Here is a 27,569-nt window from a genome sequence, read left to right as displayed (position 1 = left end):
CTGAGTGGTAACAAAGAACAACCTTTATATGTATTACCATGGAGAAATAATTTCTCCATGGTAATACCCATAGGATCAGAGCAGATTTAGCCTCTGTGACCTCTGATTACTGCTATTAAGTAAGTGCCTATGCTATCACAAATGAACAAGAACAGTATGTGTTACAGCTTTTGTTTCCTTCAAGGTTAAGGCCTTGCTTCCATGTGGTTTCCAAAAGAGGGCGCTGTGATTGCCTCAAGGTCGCTATTGTTCTTCAAGTGTGTTTTTGAAATAAGTACCAATAATGACCTTGTTACAATAAACTTAAATGCTTTTGTTTCTGCTATGTTGTTATCAGTGTAGGCCAGGACACACTGGTGTGTAGGCCACGGCACGCTGGTGTGTAGGCCCAGTTTTACATGGAGTAGTCGTGTAAGGCTTATATACTGTTTCCCCCACCCCCTACAATAACCACCCATTGCAGTAGGGAGGTGGGGTTATTGGTTTCATTTTCTTTTGAAGGTATGTGTTTTATTTATATCATTTTTAATAATGTAGTAGATTGTATAAACTCCTGTAAATATTTTTACGTCTTAACTTAATAATATAATCAATAATTTATTTCCTTTTAATTATGTCTTTGTCATTTATAAACAACATTAGTTATTCGTGTTTTAAATACCTTTGTGCCACCTACACATATCTAATTTAAACGATGAAATATGTTAGTGGGTCTTATAGTAGAAATCAGTGTTATCACATTTTGATATAGGCATAGTACTAATGTAGTGCATTACTCCATCTATGGTAGGTCCATAGTTGTAGTGGTTAAGGCGCTCACCTTTTTAGTGATAGGCCGTAGGCTTGAATCATATGGAGAGCTATTATGGATTGATAGTTTTACCCTTGTTTAAAATGTATAGTTATAAATGTGATCATTATTATTTTGCTTCCATAGATCACAACCTATCAATTACTGATTATGGTATCAATTCTCACTATTAAAACAGAACACCAGTTGATCATTAAACAGGTGAGCTTCATCAAAAGACTTCCCTGACCAACGATTGACCCAGTAAGTGACCTGGTCACTGCACCATTCGGTGAACGAAGATCCATATTTGTCGATCAATGCGATGTTGCTAGATTTAACTGAGGCATATGCCACAGGAGCACAGAGAGTGTATTGTTGTTGAGCTGTAGCTTACAAGAACACATTGACTGAAAGCTGGAAACCATCAATCGCCTCATATTCCTGCTGTAACCGATGCCTGCCTTAAAGGAGGTTACACAAGACTGGACCTTTAACCATGGATGTATCTGTATTTTAATTTAGCAACAATTTTGTTAGTTAAAATTGCATGAAATTAATTTAGTAGAAGGAAAATAGTTCCATTAATATTTTAGCTGTTACTTAGCAACACTTTTTAAAAATTAATTAAAATTTACTTTTATCCTTTCTCTTTTTTGCACAAGTTATATAATACATGCATGGCAAATTTTTGTTAATTACTATTATATAGAAATTATTTTTTTTATGCACAGTTTAAAAAAAATTATTTAATGATTTTTTAATCTTTAAGTTTGCTTTTTTTGTATTCGTATTTATTACGATACAACGTGTAATTCCATGTCTTGCCAAACGTCATCACTGCTAGCTCTTTTTAGGCTCAAAACAGTAGATTATTTTATAATTTAAATGCTTTTAGATTTTTACGGTGCAATATATATGCTTTTCTTTTTAGGCTTTATTAGTTTATATTTTAATGGTATGATGGGAGATTTCAAATGTATCTTATTTCTAGTTTTTATTTATTCTGTTTTATGCTACTCTTCCAACGGTTTATTATTTTTCTCTTCAACTTTTTATACGCGGGCGCTCTTTATGTTTTGTGAGGGCGCTCTGTATGGTTTGTGAGGGCGCTCTGCAGGTTTTATGAGGGCGCTCAGTAGCGTATTATATTAATAAATGTTAGATTTAAAGATTGAAGGGTTTATGATAGTATTGCAAATTAATAGTATGTCCTAAGCTATTAAGCAAAATGTCCAGTTAAAGTACTAACAGAGTTTGTGACGCACTGGTATTGTGACTCAATTGATATGAGAAATGAGTGAGAGTCGCACTCCAGGGCCGCACGAACTTCTGACTGAATGTAATAAAGAATGGTGAAGATAAGTTGATGACAGATTAAAGTATCGATATATTCCATTTTTTTTAAATTGTATTAATTTGTAGTACTGTTGTCAACTCTAACTGTAGGCCTTTGAGACACAATCGCATGCGTAAAAATATTTTCATCTGCAGTACTTAATGTAAAAAAATTGTTCGGGGCACTCGGAACTAAGAAATATTCGATTCGCTAGCGGGTAAACAGACTTAAGCGCGACACAAACTGTAGGCCTACAAACTTATTTGTTCAATCAATAGGCCTACCGGTAATTTAACAACGGTTGTGAAATGATTTATGCAAACAAAAAATCGTACATACGTAGTTGTATTTATTTACCGCGTTGATCCGTAACAAATGATTGTTTTTGTACAGCCATTCGTTTACCACAAACCACTCAAATTCTGTAAGTTGATACTGAAAACGATATTGTTGAAATTGCAAACAATACCTCGTTATATTGTTTTGATAATTCAATTATTTTCTTTCCAGTGAACATGTATGTCAAACTCAATTTGATGTTGATTACCTTTACAATTAAAAATAGTTATTAGGCCTACTTCACTTAATTTTGCAATGTAATAGCTATTTGTATTTATATATAACGAAATGTTAACGATCACAATAATAACGGACACAATTTACTTTACGCAGGCGTTCAATTGTGATACTTAATTGTGTTATGGATTTTGTACGCGGCATCAACTTAATAATAAGAGTGCGTGTGAAAAAGCATATTTATTTGGGTTGCTTAAAGGCCTATTTCTGCTGAAAAAAATTCAAAAGAACGGTTTTCGCGAAACCGATTTTATAAAAAAGATCGCACAGTGCAGCTCCATGGAAACTGTGTCGTGGAAGCGCATCCTCCTGATGTCCCCGCATGCGCACAATGATTTTACATGACGTAACTACCCTTAGGTCCTTATTTTCACAAAGTCAACACAATATTTTAATAATTATCATTTATTAAAAAAAAAACACGAGAATAAATTTTAAAATTTGGTCTGAAAATGGAAGACACATGATAAAGCCTAATTTAAATACAGGAATGTACACGTAATCTAATTGTATAGCTATATGTAATCAACAATTTACTAGGTAAGGCACTAATGGTCCAGCCCGAGACCTACTGTCCAGTGATAGGTCACAGCGACACAATTCATGACTTCGGTTTGTTCTCCGTTTTTCTTGATCTCTGTCGTAATTTTGATGGAAAATGTTTCAAATGTGAGGCAACTTTTATTGCTCACAACTTAAACATGAAGAAATTATTTCGCCAAGCTCACAGTGACAAAGAAACCTAATATCTTATATAACAATACAAACTAGGCGACTGACCAATATACCGCCCGCAGTATTTTTTTATATCGCCTTGCGTTTTACAATTAAAATATGCTAATTTATTGTCTATGCCTAAATATAGGTCATAGGTCATATAGATAAGAAAGACTAATATACCCGTTTACATTACAAAAAATATCACAATAGGCCCTATGCGTTTATTTTTTTTCCTATTATACTCAGATTATAGACAAGTCTATGGCTCGATGCACAAACAACCACTGCGCTACACACAAACATTCACAGTTTGTTCTGGTGGGATAATCTTTGGTAACGCCGTACAGAAACGATGATCCCACGTGAGGCAGTGGTCCATTTATAATAATAATATTCGTTCTTAAGCTTTGTCTCTGTGCCCAAATATGGTAGTCATGTCATGTCATGTCCATATATGGGCATGTCACATTTTTTTGTTGCTTTATACAGCGCTTATTGCACAATGCTTCTAAGTGCTTCACATTATTACCCTGGTCATTTTTTTTTCGAACACGTATGGAAACATACTCCCATAATGCAGCTAGTAATCAGCACAAAGTTGTGTCTTGACCTAACCGGGTACCCAATACACCATGTGGTTTATCGAATAATATTTTTTGATTTAATGAACAACCACCAAATCTTTCAATATTTAAAATATGCTATGAGATGACCTTAATTCACTAGTGAGTATAATTGATTATTATAAATAACAAAAACGATATAAAAAGTGTTAAAAAATGTATAGTATTTCTTGGACTTGAATTATCAATTGCTAGGTTGTTGTTTGGTATTGCTACCGTTGTTGGTTGCGTCTCGCCCGCTTGGATTCCTAAACCACATCCAAACCAATCCTGGACTGTTAGCCTAGGATATCCGTAATTTACGTTAAAGTTCCACGGACTAAATTGATAATACCAGCCGTAACTTGAGAAAAAGTAGAGGTAGTTATCTGTCCACTGCACGCCTGCCACGATGGATGGCGGTATACCTTTAAATGATCCTATTGAGAATGGCCCGGATATTCGTTCAGAATAATCGTAGATATAGAATCTATCACCTGAAAATATATGAATTATGTATGGTTTGTTTAGTAAACATATAGACATAGATCAACTTAGTATTCATCAAAAATAGAATATACAGTATTTGGAAATGGTCTTCCTAATTGGCAAGATAGGATATAAAATACATTTAAAATACTTAGAAAATAAGTATAAAACTTGAATAAGTAGAAACTGTGTATTTAATACTACGTTAAATGTATTATATAATATTACTTCTTTAAATGTATTATTATATTTATTGATATCCATAAAAGGTTGAAACAAGTTGTTTAAACTAACACGGGCGATGACTCTTCCACTAAAAAAGCATTCGATAAGAGTCGTTGCTTGTGATAGGTCAAATCAAAGAAGTTCCAACCAATCGGAAGAGACCAGTAAAGGCGGCGGTCCCGATGTTTTACGCGCGAAAACCGGTCGTATGGAATGTCACGATAGTATACTTTCTTGTATATCTATAGCCTAACTAGGCCTAGTACTGTAGGCCTGTAGAAACCAAATGAAACTCCGATATAGGAGGCCTACCTGTAAAGAAATAAGTCTGCCCATTTCCAATACCCTCGACCACCGCATCCAATTTAGCTACATCGTGTGGAAAACCACTGAACTCTGTACTTATATCACGTGGAAATCCCAAATCAAGATTGTACAATGTATACCGATAGACCTGCCGACCCTGCAAAAATATTGAAAATTTATAAAATCGTGGTAAATTAAATTCATTTTTCATACTTGTCTATCGTCTGAAATTTCGTAGCCTAATCTTTCAACATCCTAACTGTGAATAGCCAGTCAACATAATGATTAAAGCCATATAATTTCGTTTTGTGGATTAGGCTTAGGCCTAAATTTACACAGACTCCGACACAGACTAACAGTAAGCAGAAAAAAAAGAATTTTATAATATTACACAAGACGCGGAGAGGACGGGCGGTTGAGCGGAAAGCCGATAGATTGTATGTGAGACAAGCTACGCGGTTTTCCGCTTGCCGTTACCGCCGTGTAAATTGAACTTTAGTGTGTATCAGTATATTATAGTTTCCATTTATAGGAACAAACTTCATTATTGTAGGCTACTGCTCCACTGACCCTAGATTTATTTATGCATACGGTATGTGGTGCATACACAGTTAAATCTTAAATTTTAAAAATTCACCATCTTATTCTTAAAACTGAAATACAAAATACCTTAAAAAAGTAAGTCTTGGCCACACGATCCTTCCAGATGTAACTGTTTTTAACCGTTACAGCGGCATCTAGATTTGCCGCAAGATGAGGCCACGTGCTATCAATTAGCTTAGGGATGTATACCTTACGATCAACCATTTGCCAGTAATATCTACCTAAAATAAAGTGTGGACAAAAAGCTTCATTACAGAGATTGAAAAAGACAGATAAGCACTGATTCACACTATGGGTCTGCTGTGTGCCAGATTCTCAGTGCTTTAGATCCATAATGTGAATCAGGACAAACACTATCATATTGTGATAGTGTTTGTCCAGTGTTATAGACAAATCCGTCAAAAAGGGCCAGAGTTTAGGACCAGCGTTACATGTGAAAGACATGTTGCTGGACAAATTTAGATACAGTACTGAGAGTCGGCTATCTCCTGCACTACGGTCTCAATTAGGTTATCTACACTGCCTGTAGCATGACTGAAGAGAGGTTTTTGTCATCTATCTCTAGAACGCCTATTAAGTTTCCTATATTCCTAAAGGTCAACTCAGACTGCGTCGTACAACGAGGCCCGACAAAACGTCTTGACTCGTCGGTGCTGTTTGAGTTGAATCCTGACGAGACGGGTCATCTTGTCATAGCGTCGGGCGTAGTTTTTAGCTCGTCACGAGAACATGTTTAATTTTCTCCCGACGAGACGACTCGTCGTACGATACGAACAGAGGTAGTGTTGGCCGCAATGTTAAAACATATATTGTCCCTTGTTGGTTTCACGGAAAGTTTCCACTGAATATTTGTGTCCCTTGAAAGGGATGTCTTTTGACTTTATTTTTAAAACAAATACCTTTGAATATGTAAGTTCCTCCGTCAGCTCCGACTGTTATTGTGTCGAATTCCACTTGGCAATTACTGGGTATGAAAGGCTTTGTGACTGTTGGTGCTTCTGTCAGCTTCTTTGTACGTTCAGTTGGTTGATACGAATCAGTAGGTGGATACCAAATAGTTGGTGCTCCTGCAATAATTGTCATGAATTAGTTAAATATACAATGTGGAATAATTCTCAATACTTTATCTCCATATGTGACAATGTGACACACATGAGATGCTGTATCACGACATTTGCCTATTATACTGGACACATTATATACAGACCAAGAATAAAAAACAATGATATGGGGAAAAAGATCTAGAGATACTATGTTCTATAGAACATAAAACCAGTCGGATGAATGTTGTGACCTTTGATCCTAAGCTTTCAACATTCTATGAATCACTTGCTTATTTTACCAGTAGGTCTACAGAATGAGTAAATCTATTAGAAGTACTTATTAATAGCCTATGATTTGTTCTAAGCTTACGGTACTGTAGTAAACAACGAACGGCTGCTACCACGAATTCAAATTATTTTCTAAAACACTTTTGTTCCTACAAGTTAATTTCTTGGCAGAAAGATAACCAGTTAAATCTATCTGTTACCATAGAGTTCTTGGACTCCATCTATGTCGTCTTGATCTAGTTCTAGATGTGCATTATATGCCTTATTCCACGGCCACATTATTGAGTTGTACTCGTTACTATGTGCTAAGCCAATGCTGTGTCCAAATTCATGTGTGGCAACCGATACAATATTTGTCCCTTGGAAAAATAAAAATTATATTCTGTTTTAACGGGGTAACGCAACTATGTTGACGTCGTCTTTGTCAACGTCATCGTCGCCGTTGTTAACGTCATCGTCGCCATTGTTACACCGAATGCGAATTGCTTTGATGCGGGTTGCGACGACCGACTACGCAGACACGACACAGGTTAGTTCATGTCGTCAATCGCCTGAACCTAGAGAGCTTTGTAGAGGCGAAGTAAGCAACTGTCATGGAAGTGTAGTGCAAGGAAGCTTCACCGCATGCGCATAATGAATTAACATGACGTAGTTAAGTCGTCAATAAACTCACCAGTTGTTATCCCCACCGTCCACGTTTCACTGTTATCAAAGTGCGCATCACCGGACCAGATGCCACTACCCGGGTAGAAAGCATGTGCCAGGACTTGGCCTTTGCCTTGGAAGACTATCCCGTCACCGTGATCATCATAAGGCTCAGCAAACAAGACTATGATATCAGGGTCTTCGATATATTTGCGTTCAAACGTAAGCCCTGATACGTCCGACCAATACTGTGAAAGGAACAGATTATATTTTAGTAGAATTATATAGAAACATACATTAAAAAAGTATAAACATGTATGGCATATCTATATTTTATAGAATTGGATTTGTCTGGTATGAGTCAAGAGGTCACGTGACATCCACCAGGATCTGGTTAAACACTATCACCTTCAATACCAATCGTCACGCCCATCATCAATATCATCATAATCATCATTATCGTCGTCGTCTTTATCATCATCAATACACTGTCACCATCATCGTCGTCATCAATACACCGTCACCATCATCGTCGTCATTGTCATCGTCATCAATACACCGTCACCATCATCATCGCCATCATCATCGCCATCATCTTCGTCATCATCTTCATCGCCATCATCATCGTCATCATCATCGACATCAATATCATTAAATTATTATTATTATCTATCGTAATCATCAACTTCATCCTCGTCATCATCATGCCATTCATCTTTAAATTCTTCATTAGGTTGTTCATCGTATTCCGGTTTACCTTTAATGCAGTCTCAATTGCGTCATCAAGTTGTGAAGGCGTTACTTTGAGGGTGTATCGTAAAATATTCCACGTTAAATGTTTGCGGTCCCACTTGGTGCTATGCAGCGAATACCGCTTTGATCTACCACTGGACGAAGTGTCTGTTTTATCTGATAGGCCGCATCTTGGTGTGTTCATCAAAGTTAGGGTGGGGTCATCAAGCTCGCCTGTAATAATTGTAATAATAATTGTAATAAAATATTCGTAAAACTGAAAGCCCTCCCCCATTGTTCAATCACTCGGCAGCAGCGCAAAGACTTGTTTTAAAATATTCATTCATAATTCCAGTGTTCAATAGTACCAAAAGAAGCGGGTGCTTGTTAGTTTGGATACCATTTATGTACAGTAGACACATACCAGACAACATTCATGAACAAAAACAATTGGAAATACAATATGTACATAATAAAAAATTAAAAAATCAATATGGTTCGCCGATGACCGGTGGGCCGGACACTCCCTTGCTTTAATAACGTCGTTAAGCGTGACCACCACAAACTATTGTCACTGAAATCAGCAATACAGTTAGCTAACACTGTTGTTTCTATTGCTATATAACAGTTTACTTAATATTTCGTTTCTAGTCGAAAGTCCATGTATTATTATGTCGTCGTTTTCCAAGTATTCCGTACCTGTCTGAGGTATATTTCCGGTCGCTTGGTATTTCTTAAGAGCTTCAACGAAAGCACTGATGTCAGTGTTTGCCCCTGGATCAGGTTCTTCTAAGTATTCGTACTGTATTAAATGCTCCTGAAAAAATTAAACAAGCAAACAATGTGTGAACATCATGGAGATAACATACAGACCAGAGTTGCGTACAGGTGTGCGCATGCGTACTAACTCTACATTTCCATTTGCCATAGTTTTTTAATATTCACAACGATGAGGGGAGACATTGATTGGGCATTCTTACCCACTCGACACAGTTTTGGTGGCCGATTCTAGATCCAGGTGACGAACAACGTCACAATATCCGCAGGTCATAGGTCATCGCAAAGCTCCCTTCAGTGTGACCACCGACCTATTTCTGATGGACATTGCATGCCATCGCACTCCGGAAATACGCATTGTTAATGTACTGTAAATAATTGCACTGAGAATAACAAAGACAAATACGAATCGCAAAATAAAGCATTGTCACGCTGTCGGCATATAATTTGTACAACTTTTTGACTCGTTTACCGACGACAAAACTGGCGCCGCTATATGATGTTTTCAATAACAAGTTATTTATTCGGTATTCCGCCGGGAAAATTCTTCTTAGCAAACTTTGATTAGAAATACGGTCAAGTAATATGCGCTAAGTACGCTCGATGTACGTGGAGTGACGCAGATCACACGCACGCGCGGGCGCACAACATGATACTGACTGTAGAACTACAAAAAAACGCTCGACCCTACAGCGATGTACCCTGGGCTACGTACACAGAAACTACACTGAATTGCTCGACCAAATAATATAGTGGTTAAATGGCAACAGGATTTCAAACTTTAACATCACGCGACAGTTTTATTTGATGTAAACATTGTAAAATTCAATTTATAGAATAGCATTGAACGAATACTATGCAAGATTTTAATGCATCACAGCGTTTGAATAAAAAAAATAACGGTATGGGCGGTACCAGTATTTGACGTAAACAAAACAATACATCAAATAAATGTTTTGTAATTTTGATAATGCCCGTGAGCATTGCAAATTGAACCTAGATTTCAGTATTCCAAGGCGTTATTAATGCCTACTACCATCTTGCGGTGAAAAAGAACAAACATTACAATTTATGTTTGTTTACTGAACTGAATTTTTATGACCAAGGTGACTTTGTTGCTTATTAAAGTTCATTTAGAAAATAAAACGTTTAGAGAGCCTTTTGAAATAAGGCGTCCTTAATATTCCGTTGTGCAATTTTGCGTGACGATATAGAGGGCGCACTGCTAGCTCCTTTTGTTTTAAGCTTTAGGACGCAACGCAAGCGAGTTGACCAATGACAAGCGACAGTTTGAATAATCCATCGCTTGTGATTGGTCAAATCCCGGTCCTTACGTTGCGTCCTAGTGGGAACCAAGCATTAGCTAAGGTTAAATTGTACTCTTGTGTACCGATCGCTCGAGCGTGAAAAACAATGTTTTGTCAATCTTGAGTTGTACAAAAATATCGAATTCCCATGACATAATAAATCACCATGCGTAACATTTTGTCGACGTAAACACAAATAATTACTTTGTTTGTTTCCTAATAGTTTGATTCTTATCGTGCAGGAAATAAAACTATACTACTCTAGGCTAAAATGGCTAATGCATGCATTTTCTCTCCCATGATTGAACATAGTAGGCCTGTAGATTAAAAATGATTACATTGATGATTGTGATATCTTTTATCTCATCATAAAAAGACGATTAGCTTACTGATTAGATAACAAACATAACGATAAGAAGAAGAATATGATTGTCAGTGTAAGTTATGAGAACGCTATTGTCTCATCTCATGACGTCAAACTTTCTGTAATACTTTCAGATTAAAATAATTTAACTAATAAAACTTCACAATCACAAGGTGTGACCATAAAGAGTATTTATATATAATATACAAAATTACCAATGTGGTTTTCCCGTGATAAAAATCAGTGGGCAATATACCGGTATAATAACATAACAAAAGAGTTAAAAGGTTGGTTTCCGGCGTTTCATTTTTTTTTTGGAAAATACTACGAGTTTCTGAGCTCAAGTATTATACCTATGAAAATATATATATGCCAAAATATTTATCTTTTTACTAATACAATTAGAGAGAAACATAGTCTAGAACCTAGACTAAAGCTCTGTCCACACTATCAAACTTTATGTGACAAAAAAACGTGATGTGCCCATATATGGACATGATGACGTCACATGTTCAGTCATACCACTACCATCTGTGCACACTAGTTTGATAATGTAGACATTCAATTCAAATAAACATTTATTTCTTTCATATTTATATTTAAGTAAAACATTATAATTTCTGATATTTTATATTTATTTTTTTTAGAGTTATAATACGGTACATAGCGTAAGCATGCTTGTAAGACATGTAGTAGGCGTCCATATTGTTCGTCTCCAAGTAGCAGACAAATCTGTCTAAATTATTAAGAGGGAGTTTCTATATAAAAGAAAAAATCTACCAAGTATAAAGTCACCTAATTTAATTCACACGTAACGTGCGGTTTCTTTGATCAGCCGCGTCATATACACAGAGGTACACAATAGTGACACTATTGGTACCCTTTGACCAGACCCGCCAATAGATAGATTCGTGTGAAAGCCGTTGTTAATTTCTATGAAGGCAAATTTCCTTTAAAATATTATACACTGTCCATTATATGCATGTGTGTTGTCATTTTAGTCGGGTTTCTTTTTATCTGATTTGTATTTTGTAAAATCTGTTAGGTATATTGTAAGTTGTGTAAATCTCATAATTTGTGGTTATCGAACTAATCGGCGCCCCTTTAATCTAATTTAATCGTGCCGTACCGCGTTTGTAATATCAATTCAGAATCTTTGTGTGTGCCACTAATTCTCAATAATACCGTACAAAAACCATATTTGTATCGGAACCATTTCAATCTGGATTACGGTATGTCGTATAACTTTATCTTGTGTAGCTGTTGTTCTTCTTCTTTCTTGAATAACGGAATTTTATTGTTTGCAGTGTTTTTACTTTTTTTGCAGTGGTAGTGGCCCCTGCCTAGGGTATTAAATTGCCATGAAAACGGAAAGATACAATCAAGATTTGTTTCGTATTCATCAACCAACACTGCTCCTTTCTCGGCTTCCTTTAGTCATTTGTAACGTTTTCCCAGGCTAGCACTTGACATTTTCCCAGGCCAGCACTTGACTTTTTCCCAGGCCATCACTTGACTTTTTCCCAGGCCAGCACTTGAATTTTTCCCAGGCCATCACTTGACTTTTTCCCAGGCCATCAATTGACTTTTTCCCAGGCCAGCACTTGATTTTTTTCCCGAGACAGCATTTTGTTGATGATATTGATTGGCATTCTCATCTTTCTCTTCTTGTCAGAAAGCGTCTGGCACAAAACCTCTGGATAATGTCTTATTGGTTGTGCTACGTGATGAATGCTGGATGATCTCCAAAACAAAGAGAACCACATCGCCTTTCCTTTCCACATTCTCTCTCCCCATTGATATTTTAAACACAAACAGAGTTTCATTAGGAGAGGCACGTAAATAATGTAGAAGACCGTTATTTCAACTCTTTTGTTAAATATAATTGTTTATGATAAATTCATTTTCATGAACTAGTAACTGTGAAATAACGACGCATGTAAAACTTTTTTTTAATTCATGCGTTCACCGTTGGTTATATCATATATGCTTATCCTAACTTGGTTCCGAACTGGACGCAACGCAGGTGAGTTGACCAATAACAAACGACGGTTCGGATGACACACGCGTTGTGATTGGTCAAATTACTTGCGGTGCACCTACGTCGCTCGTTGCGTCCAAGTGGCAACCAAGCCTGATATCTAACCATGGTCTAAATGCTATTTTCAGTACTGGCCTTCCACGGTGGATGTGGATAGGTTCCATAGGCCTAGATCAATACCAGAGTAGTAACACTTTTAACAATGTTCTGTACTGGAATCCCTAATCCTAAGTGATCTGCGTATAACACGTGACAGGGTCCCATTGTCTGTTGTCTGACATATATCTATTTATTCAATAGTGTTAAGCTGATTATTTGCTTCAACTTGTAAAACTAAGCAAGTATATACATCAATAACCAATACGCTGCCAGTGACAGGCAGTTTCTGCTATTGTCACTTTTAACGGTCAAATAGACAATATGTAATAAAACTCTCGTCACGTACTGCTACACTAATCTCGATGCCATCACATTTAATTATGTTATACCTTTCATGTTAATTTACTTACGTACAATCCATTTTGTTTATGTTGTCAGTTAATTTAATATAGTTTAATATCAACGATTTAATATCTGTTATTTTTAACTCACGAGTTGCTAAAATTAGTTAACGTAAACATATAAAGTACATGCAGCTATACATAAGTCCAGATAAATACGCTGGTATCGAATTCTAACAATTGGTATCTGAAATCAATCAACTGTGTTAATGTATCGAATAGTACAGTTAACACTCTGTCAATTGTTGTAAATATCAACATTATTATTATGGACATTATTTTCCTTCTCTAATTAGAACCAGTCCTATAAATAAATCTATAATAAAAAGCACTGAATTTAAAATACTGATTGGTGACTGCATTGTTTATGTGTACATAGGTTACTATATGGTCCTCTATTATCGCCTAACACCACCAGCTTAACGTCCAATAATTCGACGTTTTTAATTCATTGGAATATACATTTCAAAGTGTACGAAATATTTCTGTAGGCATATCGATGTCAGAAAGTGATATCGCATGATGATCTCTTATGTTTACATACTTTATAAAAATGTTAACGTCAATGGAAAAGAGGCTGGTGGATGTTTAAACAGCAAAGTTCATATTTGACACCAGTAAAGTACATAAGGTCTCGTAGCACGTAGAAGTTACAGACATTTATTCCGAATATAAAAGTACATTTTCTATTTTTTAGTAACGTTTCTTTACCTTTTCACACATATTTTGATCTTTAGGCCTATACTTTAAAAACATCAGCATTGGAAAAATGGCATTTTTAAAAGAATTGTCAAACATAGCTTTGTTGATAAAACACAATGCGAAGTGTTCACACTGCTGTTTTGAAAACGAAACAAAATGCCTAAAATAAATCCGATGACGTAACAAATTGAATAGTCTAAATCCATAATTATAGATAAACATGACCTCCACAAAAAGTCTAGAAAATAATAAAGCAGTTCTACTTGATGCATTTAGACTTTAGTAAAAGAAATGAAGGAAATAACGATATTGTAGTAGCACCAACACAAACAAAATATAGATACGGTATCTGATTATATTTTTGGATCACCTCAAAATTGGAATAGCGTCCTTGTCATAAAGAATAACGAAAAGAAAATACTATAAAACAAGAATTAAAATTGGTAAACTGAGAGTTCTATTCAACTGGTTGCATTTTGTGCTTTCGTTTTAGTTTGACTTTTAACCTTGCATGAAACATTGTTATAAAACACACTGATGTTTATTAAAATAGATTTCCATTTGTATTGTCATATGACTAACACTTAGTAAGTGAAGCTGCGACGCCATGCATATGCATACAGCATGCTGCGATCAGTAAGTCTATGTTTTTATTGACATCAAAAATCGATTTTCAACGTATCAATTTCTTTACTCCACCCTCACTGATTAATCACGCGCGCGCGAATAAAATTCACTAACAGCCAATAAAACAAGTGTTTGCAGGTCAATAAATACATACGAAAGCAGTACTGTAATAATCTATTGAGCACAGAGCACATTATACATAAAGTATGCAGGAATTAGACTAGTTTATCCTCCATGATCCAACTTGGCCACAACAAACACATTAGGCCTTCATTGATTATTTCAGTGGCTGATTCTCAATCGTGAATTTGTTGATTTATCCGGTTTGTTGTTTATTGAAATTTTTTAGAGCGGTCCTAAGGATTAAATGTATTTTTTTTTAAATCTGAATTGATCATGTAATTTCTAGGGAACACAGATATTCAGATTTCATTTTTATCTGCTGGTTGTGTGTTTACAGAGAGTACAGCTACAACTTTCTCCACTCCAGCTTTATGACTACGCGTGGGACTTCGTGGATACGCGCGTGGGACTGTATGGCTACGCGCGTGTGACTGTCTGGCTACGCGTGGGACTTCGTGGCTACGCGCGTGTGACTGTGTGGCTACGCGTGGGACTTTGTGGCTACACATGGGACTTTGTGTGGCTACCTAGACTCAATAACAGTTCCCATGGAGTACAGTTCCAAACACCATCCAAATATCTTCTTTTCAAGATTTGAAAACCTCTTTTGTGATAGTAGAAAATGAATGTAAAATACACTAGAAAGACTAAGGAAAGTTAAATAAAAATTAGACAATTTTGGTCATCTTAATTTTGAATACAATGCACATATTGTTCCGATTGAAATATCGGCACAGATCGATTGTTGTAGATGACGTTAGAATAGATTGTATTTATTATTGTATCAAACAAAAGTGATAAGGATTCGATTTGCACCTTTTGTCCTCCTTTCAACATTTTGAACATTTGAGTTTAATTCAAGTTTCAACATCACGAAGCATCACTTTTATTGATTGGTCAAGTAAGAGGTCATGTGACAGTACTTCTCTCAAAAGAAAAAGTTTCCTATCTAAATGAATATAAATATTTAATGGAAATTCTTAAATACTTATTTACTTAAGTGAAATATCTCACTTAAGTGTGATTGGTGAATATGACCACTGACTTAAAGCATTTGAATTTGCATACATTTAATGGAAATCCTATTTATTTATTTACTTAAGTATGATTGGCGAATACGACAACTGACTTAAAGCAGTTGAATTTGCATATATATTTAATTTATTTATATTTTATTTATTTACTCACTTCACTTAAGTGCGATTGGTGAATACGACAACTGACTTACATCAATTGAATTTGAAATGGCAACAGTAATAATTTAACAGTATCATTTTACAATAGTGGAACAATTTTCACCTGGTAATCTATCTGTGAACAATAATTGTCAGAGTACAATCGAACAATACCGGCAGCATGCCAACACTATTACTAACGATTCACCTGCAGACCATTGTATCCAACTAAACAAATCCTTTCAATTCGTTAACGGGACTTTTGCAGATAGTAACAACATACTAAGTAATTTGAATAATGTTGGGCAATATAACTTCCGTGTTGCATGGAGAAATTAATAAATGGAGTAATAATTATTTAGTGATGGCAAAATAGTGTTTAAATTGTTTTACTCGTATTTAACTTGTGTTTTGACCCATAAGGAATGTTTATTTAGTGATGCATTCAATCAGATAGCATTGCTAAAGAGGAGAACGATAATTTATTTATTTCCAATGTTCATGAAAGTATCTAAATCACTTGAGGAGAAAAAAAACAAACTTTCGTGATAACATTTTCAAATAAATTGTGGCAAATTAACTATTATAATCAGCACTTTTGTTTATAATCTTGATTTGAAGATTCTGTATCTAAAATTAAGATAGGCCTGTTCATCTGTTCTACCAAGGAAGATTGAACACTCTTCCCGGGTTATACCGTGCTTTGATAGGTATGGAAGGCATACGAAGTCAAACACATTCCGGTCAATAGGACTTGTAAATAAAATGTATGTTTGATATAATACCATAGAATGTACATTTAATTCACCAAGTGCTTTGCAAACCTTTTTATATATACATTACTAAAATATAAGGAATATAAAATACAGCATTACAATGTAATGTTCACCACAGTTTATACAACAATTCATCTTCAGATGCAAATGTCATTCCCCTATCGTTATTCGACGATCTCTTTTTTTTTTTAATGAAAACTGTAAATTGCGTAATCGATAACTGAACCTATTTCGAATAAATTATGTATTAGGATTTTAATCTTCTCTTAGCAAAAGAAGGGTATAGTGAACCTGTAGACATAGACCAAACTTGAAAAATAAACCCCTCGGGTAAACGACCAACAAAACAATGATGCTGCCAGCCCGTGATGACAAAAGGAAGTAAATTACTTTTTAAAATATATATAGACCGTACCCCCTATATGAATAAAGTAAGCATCCTGCAATACATTAGTTTAAAGATCAAATACTTTCCATAGGCCTAATTTAAAGAAAGTAGGCCTACATTGCAACTTCTGAGGAAAAAACACTAAAAAAGATGCTCTGCATGAAAGGAAGAAATGGAACTTATTTTCCCATCAACAAGTGCCATTTCTTCCTTTTGTCATGGCAGGGGCAAAAATGGTGACCACTTACCGCCGCCTCTCCCGCGTTAGTAACTGGTGCTCCTTCTACAACTGTAAGTACTGAAAACGCACTCAATATATATACATAATGGCAACTACTGCAGACAGTGTATAATTTCCTTAACATTTTTATAAAAGGCTGGAATAGATAAACAGCAGTAGCGCTTGGTATGATCCTTGGTTGGATGACTAGGCCTATACAATTAAACACTCTGACATTCACGTTTCGTTTGTTTTGACTCACTCACAGCCCTGTGTTGAATTATAAACTCTCTTTTAATTCATTCTTTTCATCGTAGTCGCTCAAGTATGAACCAATCTATAAACAGTGTACTGTACTATGTATTATAGTATTATACAATAGTTATCTTTTCTACCAGAGGGCGCTGTAGATTGTCACACAACGAAGACACTCGAAGCACCCGATGACGAGCGTGTTCACACGCAAAGCCTGTGTCTCACCGGCCACTGGACCGGAATCCGGGCTCAGTGTGAGCGTAGCTTTAAAAACACAAGGCAAACGACGTAGGCGCAACGCAAGTCAGGCAGATGAACACTCAGACACAAATTATTTAAGCTTGGTTCCCACTAGAACGCAACGCAGCGACGTATCGACGCAAAGTGCTGTATTGCGTAATCACAAGCGGGAACCGACGACGACGCAATAGTGCTGCAAATATCGCAGGTTTGATTTCACGCAGGCGGGGGCAAACACAATATTATTGGAAGGACAGTTGCTTACGTTGCGTAGGTAGCGTTACGTTGCATCGCTAGTCCGGAGAACCACGCTTTACGGTGCGCTTACGTCCCTGCGTTGCGTCCAGGGAACCAAGCTTACAAGGACTTTTCTACGCGCAATTAATTAAATTAAAACAATTAACCATTTTAATCAAAATAATAAGACTGACTACAGTGCTGTGTTTCCACTCTGTTGATTATGCTACCAATAAATAATTATACTAAATAATTATTGTCATTACTGTCTGCATATTTTATTATAGAAAAAAAAAGGATTGTTATATCATAAACGTGCATACTATTATTTCCGTTTTCCTTTGTCGCCTGCCATAATTTCGGCGCCTAAAACCATCTTTTGTTATGCCTACGACCATGGAGAAATAAGTTAGTCCTAACTTATTTCTCCATGCTACGACGCATCAAGATTGTATACTCTGGGCTACAGCGGTACAAAAACAATTCTCTCTAAGTCTCTGTATCATTTATTTGTAATTTTTTTAATATGACAACAATTTCCGATTTAAAACAAAAACTAATTTCTAATACTTTGTTAAAACCATTGATGATTCTTCCACGTTCTAGATTCTAAAAATAATGAAGCTTTTCCACCGCTAGGAAAGAACTACGCTTGTGATTGGTCAAATTACTTTCAATACGTGTACGTCCTTCCGTTCATCCAATGGAACCAAACTGAAATGCTTGTGCTGCTTCAAAAGCTAGGGAAATGATTCACTAATACATTTAGTAGTTATCAAGGCCATATCTTCCCAGTACAAGGACTGATGGATAGATCTCTTCACCAGTCGGTATGATTTGGTCGGCTGGTAACAGGAATCCATATTCACCAGAATCTCGTAGCTCCACCACGTACGAGTACTTGGCTCCTAAGGTACCATATCCCCAGTCAACACTGGCACCGGCAGCTGCGTCTGTGGTATAAACATTACACGGTTTAAATAGTGTATGTTGACAGACTCCAGAACTCATGACGTAGTAAATGACTAATGTATACATTTCATTAAATGATTTGCCTAAATTTACGTATTCTGGTATTCACATTTTGAAAAACGTTTAGGCCTACTAAAATCTTGCCTTCATCAAATTCTCTCCTCCACTCGTTACTCTGAAGTCAGAGAGGTGTAAAATAAATGCACATCTCCACTGGTGAAGTCGTGCATTATAGTGGTTTATACTCTTCAGTCCAGGTATAATGTAGGATATGCTATAGACTCTATAGGACTACTTCTTTGTCGTGGATGAACGTAATATAATAATAACACTTACATAATGTTTTAGCCGATGGACCTGATATATATTCTTTTCCGTGAATCTTCTTGATTTCTGCTATAGCCTCATCTCCAAGAGCAAGCTACAGAAATTGTAAATAGACATTATATTTATGAACGTGTACTATCAGTTCTCGACGTCACCGCCTAACTTTTGTTGCCCGAAAGGACAATGCAAGTAATTTGACCAATCACAAGTGATGGATTATTCAAACTGTCGATTGTCATTGGTCAATAGCTTCCGTTGCTCCTATTGAGAACCAAGCTTTTATGTCGACTTTATTTAACGCGAGATAGATTTCCAGAGAACAGTTATATAAATTTAATTTTTTAGAAATTGCTCACTTGCTGATCTGAGTTTCTTGGGTTTTCGACAGTAGCAGAGTACGACCAAGGTGCAAGCCAGAGCTGTGAGTAGCTATGCCAGTCTACGAATACACGTACATCTTGTGTCTTCTTCACATTTAATAGGTACTCGGTTACCGATATGATTTCAATCTCTGAGTGTGGTTCACTCCCTCGATACGTGATTGAACACGGCCATGTACTGGCTCCATCACCTGTATGAATTGGTTGAAAATGTTATCTGATTTTATCGTGTACACGTACAAAACACATTTGTAAATTTAAGAACATTTTTTAATGTTTAATCTGCTTGGTTGAATATCGAAAGATTCTGTTTTCTGCGAATATCCGTATCTATATCGTTTTTTTTTAAATAGAAGAAAGCCTAAATATTACCTCCCCACTTGTAGGCCCAGTTTCTGTTGGGATCAGTTCCTATGCACGATGTTCCCGGATTCGGGGATCGAGTTTTACGCCAAAGACGATCCTTGAAGAAAACAAATGATTGTGAATCATAATTATACAATATCAGTGTTATTTTAGTATTATAAGATCATTTTTGTGTGCAAGGTGGGTGAGAAATGGGGAGAGAGTGCGCATGCTTGGATTCCCCAGGAGCAGCAGATCAACATCAAAACATCAACATCCTCTCCAGATTCTTTTTATAAAAGGATGATCCACCGGTACTATGATAACTATAGGATATAATTATGACGCTGCAGGTGACTGTTGATGTTGTGATGAGATTGATACTGAATAAAACATATAACGGTGATTGTAAGTGCAAAGATATACAATGCTGATACTGGACTATAGAAAAATATAGAAATGATAGGTACAAGGTATGTTGTTGCAAGTAATTATTTATTGTATTAAATATTTACCGTACTCTGTACCGTGACATAGATTGTGGAAAAGGTGCTATGACGTAATTGCCAGAAGATTAATTAATTTGCATAATATGTAGGTGACGAAAGTCGAGAGGTATATAGCGAAAGACGATCAAGAATGACAGTGGCGTATAATTCCAATTTATGAGATTGTGCCAAAACTATGGAAGTCGGCAATGCAGATGTTACTGGAGTTATTACACTATTCGTGAGTATACAAAGTAGTTTAATGATTGTTGGAATAATGTCATGAAACCGTGCGGAAGTCTTACGTATGAATGGTAAAGAAAATTGATTATTCTAAAAGGTATTTGGTGAACTTGGGGACTTACCCCGTTCTTGTCGTACGTGTACGCATAGCCGTCCACATTGAGTGAAGGCACTATCAGCCAATCCAAGCCGTCCAAGAGACGTACTTCCTCGGCGCTACCAGCAGCATAATTCTCAAGTAGCTATAAGATAAAAATATTAATGTAGGCCTACTATTTAACATTCCTTAATGTAGGCCTACTATTTCACATTCCTTGATGTGTTGTCCTTTTTTAGCGGGGAGATCCTTTGATAGTAATTATAATGATGAAATTGAAGAATTTTAGGTGTTCGTAAGATAATATGTGGAAATACACCACTTTTTCAACAATATATTTTTGTTATCGAACTCAAAGTTTTGATTTCTTACTTTGTTGGTGAAATACATCACTGTAGCGGGTGAAATCCATTCTCTTGCATGGATACCGCCCTCAAACCAAACAACTGGTTTTCCTGTACTGCCAGATCCCTTTAACTAATCATACGAGAGAAAGAAACATAATTTACAGCAATTTTACCGTTTTCACTTTTTTCATCTGATTGGATAATAGTATTTTATTTATACATTTTACTTGCTTCCTCTCGTGTGGTGGAATAAGATGAATATATTAAATGTGGGACGAAACACACACAGAAGAAAAAACAAGTGACTAATTAGGCTTTCCCATACCTTTATTCCTCCAATTGGTCTGCCTTCATACGAATTCCCAATTGTAAATTCTTCTGTTATCCCTGGATACTCGGCTACCATATCTTTAATCCATTGCTGGATCTAGATAAAAAAAAAAGAACGAATTACTTTTAGTCATACTTTTCTAGCAATCATTCAGTTATAAAAAATATGGAAAACAAAATGATGTTTTGTGTGAGAGAAGCATTTTGGAAATGCTATAGGTTGGTCTAAAATCCCTGCTTGTTTGGGTGTAATGATGTGTTATATTCGTTTATAAGATGTAAACAACTAATATGTATATTATTGAAGAAATCAAAATTCATGTGGAAAATGAACAGAAATGTAGTCTGACGTGGCAATCACTAACTGAGCATTCTTGTTACCTCGTCGTACGTATGATACACAGAATAGTCAAATGTCGCTAAGTCACTACTGGTCACACGGTCATCCATTCGCTGGTCATCTATAACTTTCTGGACGTCATCCATCATCACATCAAATTCTAGGCCAGCAGCTTCAAGAAGTGCTTTGACATAGTGTTGTTCTTGTGGTTTTACCATGATGTCAACTGGTCTGGAGAGGGCTCGGGTAGATTGCCAGAACTCCACTCTGTCTCCAAGTCGTTTTTCCATTTCATGCATCAGGTTCAGCTCACGTTCAGAATTTAACGTCACGCGGAAAACTTGGTAACTTATTCATAAAAGTAATGACATGTTTTGAGAAGAAAGGATAATTATGATATTGATTATTGAGTGATGGCAAAGAGATGAAAACAGAACGTTATTAATGTTATATATGAGAAACAATAAAAACAAACAAAACGTTTAAACATTCGAAAGAACGTGTAGATCTTTTAAGTGTGGTTCCCACTAGAGACGCAACGCATGGACGTAGGCGCAACCAAGTTGACCAATGACAAGCGACAGTTTGAACAATCCGTCGTTTGTGATTGGTCACTTGCGTTGCGTCCTAGTCGGAACTTATTTATTTCTAACCCTAATTATCACATCAGTAAGCCTACATAAACCATGTACCCTATTTCAGTACCATACCTTTAAGTAAACTACTTTTGTTTAGATGTTTATACTTACCCATCATAGCGCGTTTGTTCGGCAACCACGAGCGCAGCCAAGAGGCATACCACAGCAACCGTTTTGTAATAATTCATTGTTACCCCTGTGACATCAACTACTCGAATGAACTGTAAATTGTGTATATTACAATTTAGAATGTATTCAAATTATCTTATTAAATAAATACCAGCATATTGTTTTCAAACCTGCTGACGAGTTCCCACCCTGAAGATTTGATAAATGTTCTTCTTATCGCAACAAGCTTGACGAATTGTATTATTTTCGCGCGGTTTGGTTGTTTTTCGCGCGCTTTATCGGCGATTGGTAGGATATGACGATTCTGCAAGATTATATTTTGTTTGTTTCTTTATCAATCTTATTGGTTAATACTCGAAATGATGATAACGTTATTAAAACCTTGCTGTATACCAAATCATATTTCCAAATTCATAAAGTATGTAATTTAGCCTTTGTATTTTTGTTTAGAACAATTTGTAGTTGTATCAAGTCAAATGATGGTTAGCACAATTCAACATTTAATTAGAAATTGAATTTAACACTAAATACAGTGTTGTGTTTCCATTCTGTTGATTATGCTACGAAATAATTATACTATACTATTAGGTTACTGTCTGCACTTTATAATGTATTATATTAATGTATAAATATTATAATATAAAAACTATAGTATAATAAACTGTACTTTCTAAAGCTATGTCTACACTATCAAACTTTATGTAACAACAAAATGTGATGTACCCATATATGGACATAATGATGTCATATCACTATCATATTTGGGTACATCACTACCATATATTTTGGTACATCACGCTTTTTTTTTCAAACTAGCTTGATAGTGTAGACAGAGATAAGTATATTATGTATTTCCGTTTGTCGCAGTTTGTGCTTTAATTTCGGCGCTCAAATTGTTTTTTTTTATTATAGGCCTAAAGTACGTCACCTTGTTGATCGTTGCATGACTACAGAACACAATCTTTATCTGCAATTAGATGTTTATTATTATTCTTCAAATAATAATAATAATTCAAATCGATCAGTGTTTCCACATTCTAGATTCAAACAATATCAAAGCGCAACGCAAAGAAGTACGCGCAACAAAAATAATTTGACCTATCACAAACAGTATGATTGTGATTGTTTGAAATTAGTTGCGCTGCGTGTACGTACTTCCGGTGCGTCCTAGTTTCGAAGCAAGATTTACATTGCTGCTGCTCTTGTGGAGTGTGCTGCCAATGGAATTCACTAGATATGTTAGTATTTATCAAGGCCATATCTCCCCAGTACAAGGACTGATGGATAGATCTCTTCACCAGTCGGTATGATTTGGTTGGCTGGTAACAGGAATCCATATTCACCAGAATCTCGTAGCTCCACCACGTATGAGTACTTGGTTCCTAGGACACCACACGCCCAGTCAAGACTGGAACCTGAAGAAGCGTCTACAGTAAACAAAGAACGATCACAGAGATTATAAACTTAAAAACATCATGATTGATGAATCATTTTCGTGAATTTACGTTTAGGCCTAGACCCCAGGAATCGAATTTTGAAAACCTTGCATCATGCAAATTCTCGCCTCGGTGGCTTATTACTGTTGAGTCCGAGATATGTAAAGATAAATATAATGTATGCCCTTGTGAAGCCGTCTATGTATTGTGATTATTTTCCATTCTTTTCAGTACCGGTACAGCAGAAAACGACCCAACATCACATCAAGCAAGTATCAAGCAATTAAGGATGATCCCATATTTACTACACCTTAGAATGTGACATAAACATGGCATAATTGTAAACTTACACAATGTTTCAGCCAATGGACCGGATGTATATTCTTTCCCATGAACCTTCTTGATTTCCGCTACAGCTTCATCTCCAAGAGCAAGCTACAGAAATGGTTAATAATTGACGTTACAAAATATACACTGACCATTTACTGTGACAGGCCTAGCCTAGACAGGCTAAAATTTTATATTAGGACTAGCCTAAATGCTTATATTTTCCTGACGTCACCGTTTATATTTATGGTGAGTCGATTTAACGCGCATGCGCTCGCCACTATACGGTCAGATCTGGTTCGTCACGCGAGCATTTAAGTTAAGTTTAAAAGTGCTCACTTGTTGATCTGCGCCTTTTGGTGCTGGGGCAGCAGCAGAGTACGACCATGGTGCAAGCCAGAGCTGTGTATAGCTGTGCCAGTCTACGAATACACGGACTTCTTGCGTCTTACTCAAATTTTCTAGATATTCAGTTACCGATTTGACTTCAATCTCTGAGTTTGGTTCACTCCCTCGGTATGTGAGTGTACACGGCCATGTACTGGCTCCCTCACCTATAAATTTGTTAAAAGGATGATCGTTGAAAATGTTTTGCGTTAGCTTAGTGCAGTGCAAAGTTTCCTATTATAAAAATAAATTTGTAATGTTTAATTTACGTATTTGAATGTATTAACTTAATATATTATTAGCTACCGTGCTGCGAGGAAATGCATTTTGTCTACACATGGAGTTATAACCTCCATGGTCTACATCGAACCTTTTTCATTAACCGAACCTTCTTACGAAAGTTTTCAGTTTGTTTAAATTCGAAAGTAAGAAAAAGAAATATAGTAAAGAACATTATTGTAGTATTACCTCCCCATTCATATGGCCAGTTTCTGTTGGGGTCAGTTCCTATGCACGGTGTGCCCTTATTGACGGATCGAGTTTTACGCCAAAGACGATCCTAAAAAAAAATGTGGAAAAAAATTGTGTTAGAGAATACCAGCAATAGTTTTCATTATCAACACATCTTTGTATTCTCTACAGCTTGCTTAGGCATATACTAGTTTGCCTATTCTTATATTGAGATAAGGTTTGTGGTACACCACCTATGTGGTTCTGAAAATAACTTTTGAGTTTCTGGACGTTTCGTCCTCGTTGTTGCTAAGTATGTGAAGATACTAAAAGGATGATTTTATGGTGAAAAATATAATGGTTCTGGTGATTTTAATGATGATGCTGTAAAATGTTGTGATGAGGATAATGAAAACATGATTTATTTATTTCATTTCAACAGTATGTTATGAATAATGATGATATTGAAAAGGAATGTGATAGTAACAACGATTGTGATGATACTTTAAAGTAGCGTCGTTGCAAGAAGTTCATTCATTCATCAGTGGAAAATAATTACTTCCATTTATTGTCATTTGCATATAAAATATAAATAGAAATTATGTATTATTTAATATGTTTCGTACTCTGTACCATGATAGAGATCGTGGGAAAGGTGCTATGACGTAATTGCCAGAAGATTAATTTGCATAATATGTAGGTGAAGAAAGTACATGCAGTGGCAACGTTATGGTATTTTCAAGCAAATTTATCCCAAAGTATGCAAGAATCAAATACAGATGTTACTCAAGCTGCTAATTACACTATTTTCTGAGTAGGCAATGTAATGGGATTATTATTGTGAGCATAAAATAAAAAAGTTGACTATAGGTAGATGTAGTCAGTTCTTGTTCTAATCTTGGGGACTTACCCCGCTCCATGTGTACGCATAGCCGTCCACATTGAGTGAAGGTACTATCAGCCAATCCAAGCCGTCCAGAAGACGTACTTCCTCGGCGCTACCGGCAACATAATTCTCAAGTAGCTATAAGATAAAAGGCATTATTAAAGCTATGTGGCCTACAAACATGGCCGTTTTTAGTGGATTCTGAGGAAAGATAAGATAACAATTTGTCTGTAATCAAACCACGTGGATAGACAGTATATAGTAAGATAAGATGGTATATACTGTAAACAACATTATAAGTACAACATTTTCAACAAAAACAATTTTTTTTAAATAAAACAAACTCCTTACTCTGTTGGTGAAATACATCACTGTAGCGGGTGAAATCCATTCTCTTGCGTGGATACCGCCTTCAAACCAAACAACTGGTTTTCCTGGATTACCAGATCCCTTTATCTATTGTAAGTTTTAGAAAATTTCATAAGAAATAATAATAATAAAAAATAATAATTATTATTGCATTGCAATCTGGGATGACGTAATGAACGTCTGTCTTGCTAAGCGGGCAACAGCATTTGTAGACGTTGCAGGACCCATACTCGGTTTTTAGGAAGAGTTCAAAAGTTTGACAGAAAATGGTATGATATGACGTTATCTTTTCCATTTTTTCATAAAGTTTGATAGTGTAGACAGAGCTTTAGGCTTCCCCATACCTTTATTCCTCCAATTGGTCTGCCTTCATACGAATTACCAATTGTAAATGCTTCTGTTATCCCTGGGTACGCGGCTACCATATCTTTAATCCATTGCTGAATCTTAGATAAAAAAAAACTATTTTTAGTCATATCCGGTTTCCTATTATCTAATAATATGAAAAAACTGAATTTCAAAAAATATGTATTTTTGACACATTTTGAAGTTGTATGTAAATACTGTTCTTACCTCGTCGTACGTATGATACTTAGCATAGTCAAATGACGCTAAGTCACTACTGGTCACCCGGTCATCCATTCGCTGGTCATCTATAACTTTCTGGACGTCATCCATCATCACATCAAATTCTAGGCCAGCAGCTTCAAGAAGTGTTTTTACATAGTGTTGTTCTTGTGGTTTTACCATGACGTCAACTGGTCTGGAGAGGGCTCGGGTAGATTGCCAAAACTCCACTCTGTCTCCAAGTCGTTTTTCCATTTTATGCATCAGGTTCAGCTCACGTTCAGAATTTAACGTCACGCGGAAAACTTTATAACTGATTAATAGAAGAACGATGATTTTGTACAAAAGAAAATAAAGCTGACATGATATGGTCATGTGCTCCGTTTAAATGATCACACGTACACAAGCCAAAATTGCACTT

The 27,569-nt window shown here is 36.0% G+C and overlaps 3 protein-coding genes and 1 long non-coding RNA gene across 5 annotated transcripts; 1 reads left to right on the top strand and 3 right to left on the bottom strand.

Moving 5' to 3' along the window:
• The first annotated feature begins 90 nt into the window (after positions 1-90).
• Positions 91-2,186, top strand: LOC144836284 (uncharacterized). Its single transcript, XR_013611163.1, has 2 exons — positions 91-501; positions 938-2,186. It is a non-coding gene; the product is annotated as an uncharacterized LOC144836284 (long non-coding RNA).
• Positions 2,187-3,671: 1,485 nt separating this feature from the next.
• On the bottom strand, positions 3,672-17,633 carry LOC144834826 (stromelysin-1-like). Its single transcript, XM_078689781.1, has 9 exons — positions 17,387-17,633; positions 9,058-9,175; positions 8,384-8,592; positions 7,655-7,874; positions 7,182-7,340; positions 6,550-6,717; positions 5,717-5,871; positions 5,054-5,204; positions 3,672-4,524 (listed from the first exon to the last, which is right to left on the bottom strand). Exons 1-9 carry the CDS (start codon positions 17,501-17,503, stop codon positions 4,148-4,150), a joined length of 1,674 nt encoding a protein of 557 aa, XP_078545907.1. The 5' UTR covers positions 17,504-17,633; the 3' UTR covers positions 3,672-4,147.
• Positions 17,634-18,710: 1,077 nt separating this feature from the next.
• LOC144834830 (carboxypeptidase B-like) lies at positions 18,711-23,123 on the bottom strand. Its single transcript, XM_078689785.1, has 9 exons — positions 22,709-23,123; positions 22,001-22,307; positions 21,615-21,716; positions 21,315-21,419; positions 20,968-21,087; positions 20,142-20,232; positions 19,746-19,960; positions 19,399-19,483; positions 18,711-19,043 (listed from the first exon to the last, which is right to left on the bottom strand). Exons 1-9 carry the CDS (start codon positions 22,783-22,785, stop codon positions 18,856-18,858), a joined length of 1,290 nt encoding a protein of 429 aa, XP_078545911.1. The 5' UTR covers positions 22,786-23,123; the 3' UTR covers positions 18,711-18,855.
• Positions 23,124-23,251: 128 nt separating this feature from the next.
• LOC144834836 (carboxypeptidase B-like) lies at positions 23,252-27,469 on the bottom strand. 2 transcript variants are annotated; one of them, XM_078689797.1, is made up of 8 exons: positions 27,155-27,469; positions 26,926-27,027; positions 26,564-26,668; positions 26,237-26,350; positions 25,345-25,435; positions 24,829-25,043; positions 24,513-24,597; positions 23,252-24,153 (listed from the first exon to the last, which is right to left on the bottom strand). In XM_078689797.1, the coding sequence occupies exons 1-8, from the start codon at positions 27,410-27,412 to the stop codon at positions 23,966-23,968; spliced, it is 1,158 nt and encodes a 385-aa protein (XP_078545923.1). In that variant the 5' UTR covers positions 27,413-27,469; the 3' UTR covers positions 23,252-23,965. The 2 variants fall into 2 exon arrangements, with proteins under 2 accessions (XP_078545923.1, XP_078545924.1); XM_078689798.1 differs by lacking the exon at positions 24,513-24,597 and having other exon boundaries at positions 23,976-24,153.
• Positions 27,470-27,569: the final 100 nt, after the last annotated feature.

Source organism: Antedon bifida, chromosome 2 (genome assembly GCF_963402885.1).
Source record: "Antedon bifida chromosome 2, ecAntBifi1.1, whole genome shotgun sequence".
Lineage (NCBI taxonomy): Eukaryota > Metazoa > Echinodermata > Crinoidea > Comatulida > Antedonidae > Antedon > Antedon bifida.
This window is presented reverse-complemented; position numbering and strand designations above follow the sequence as displayed.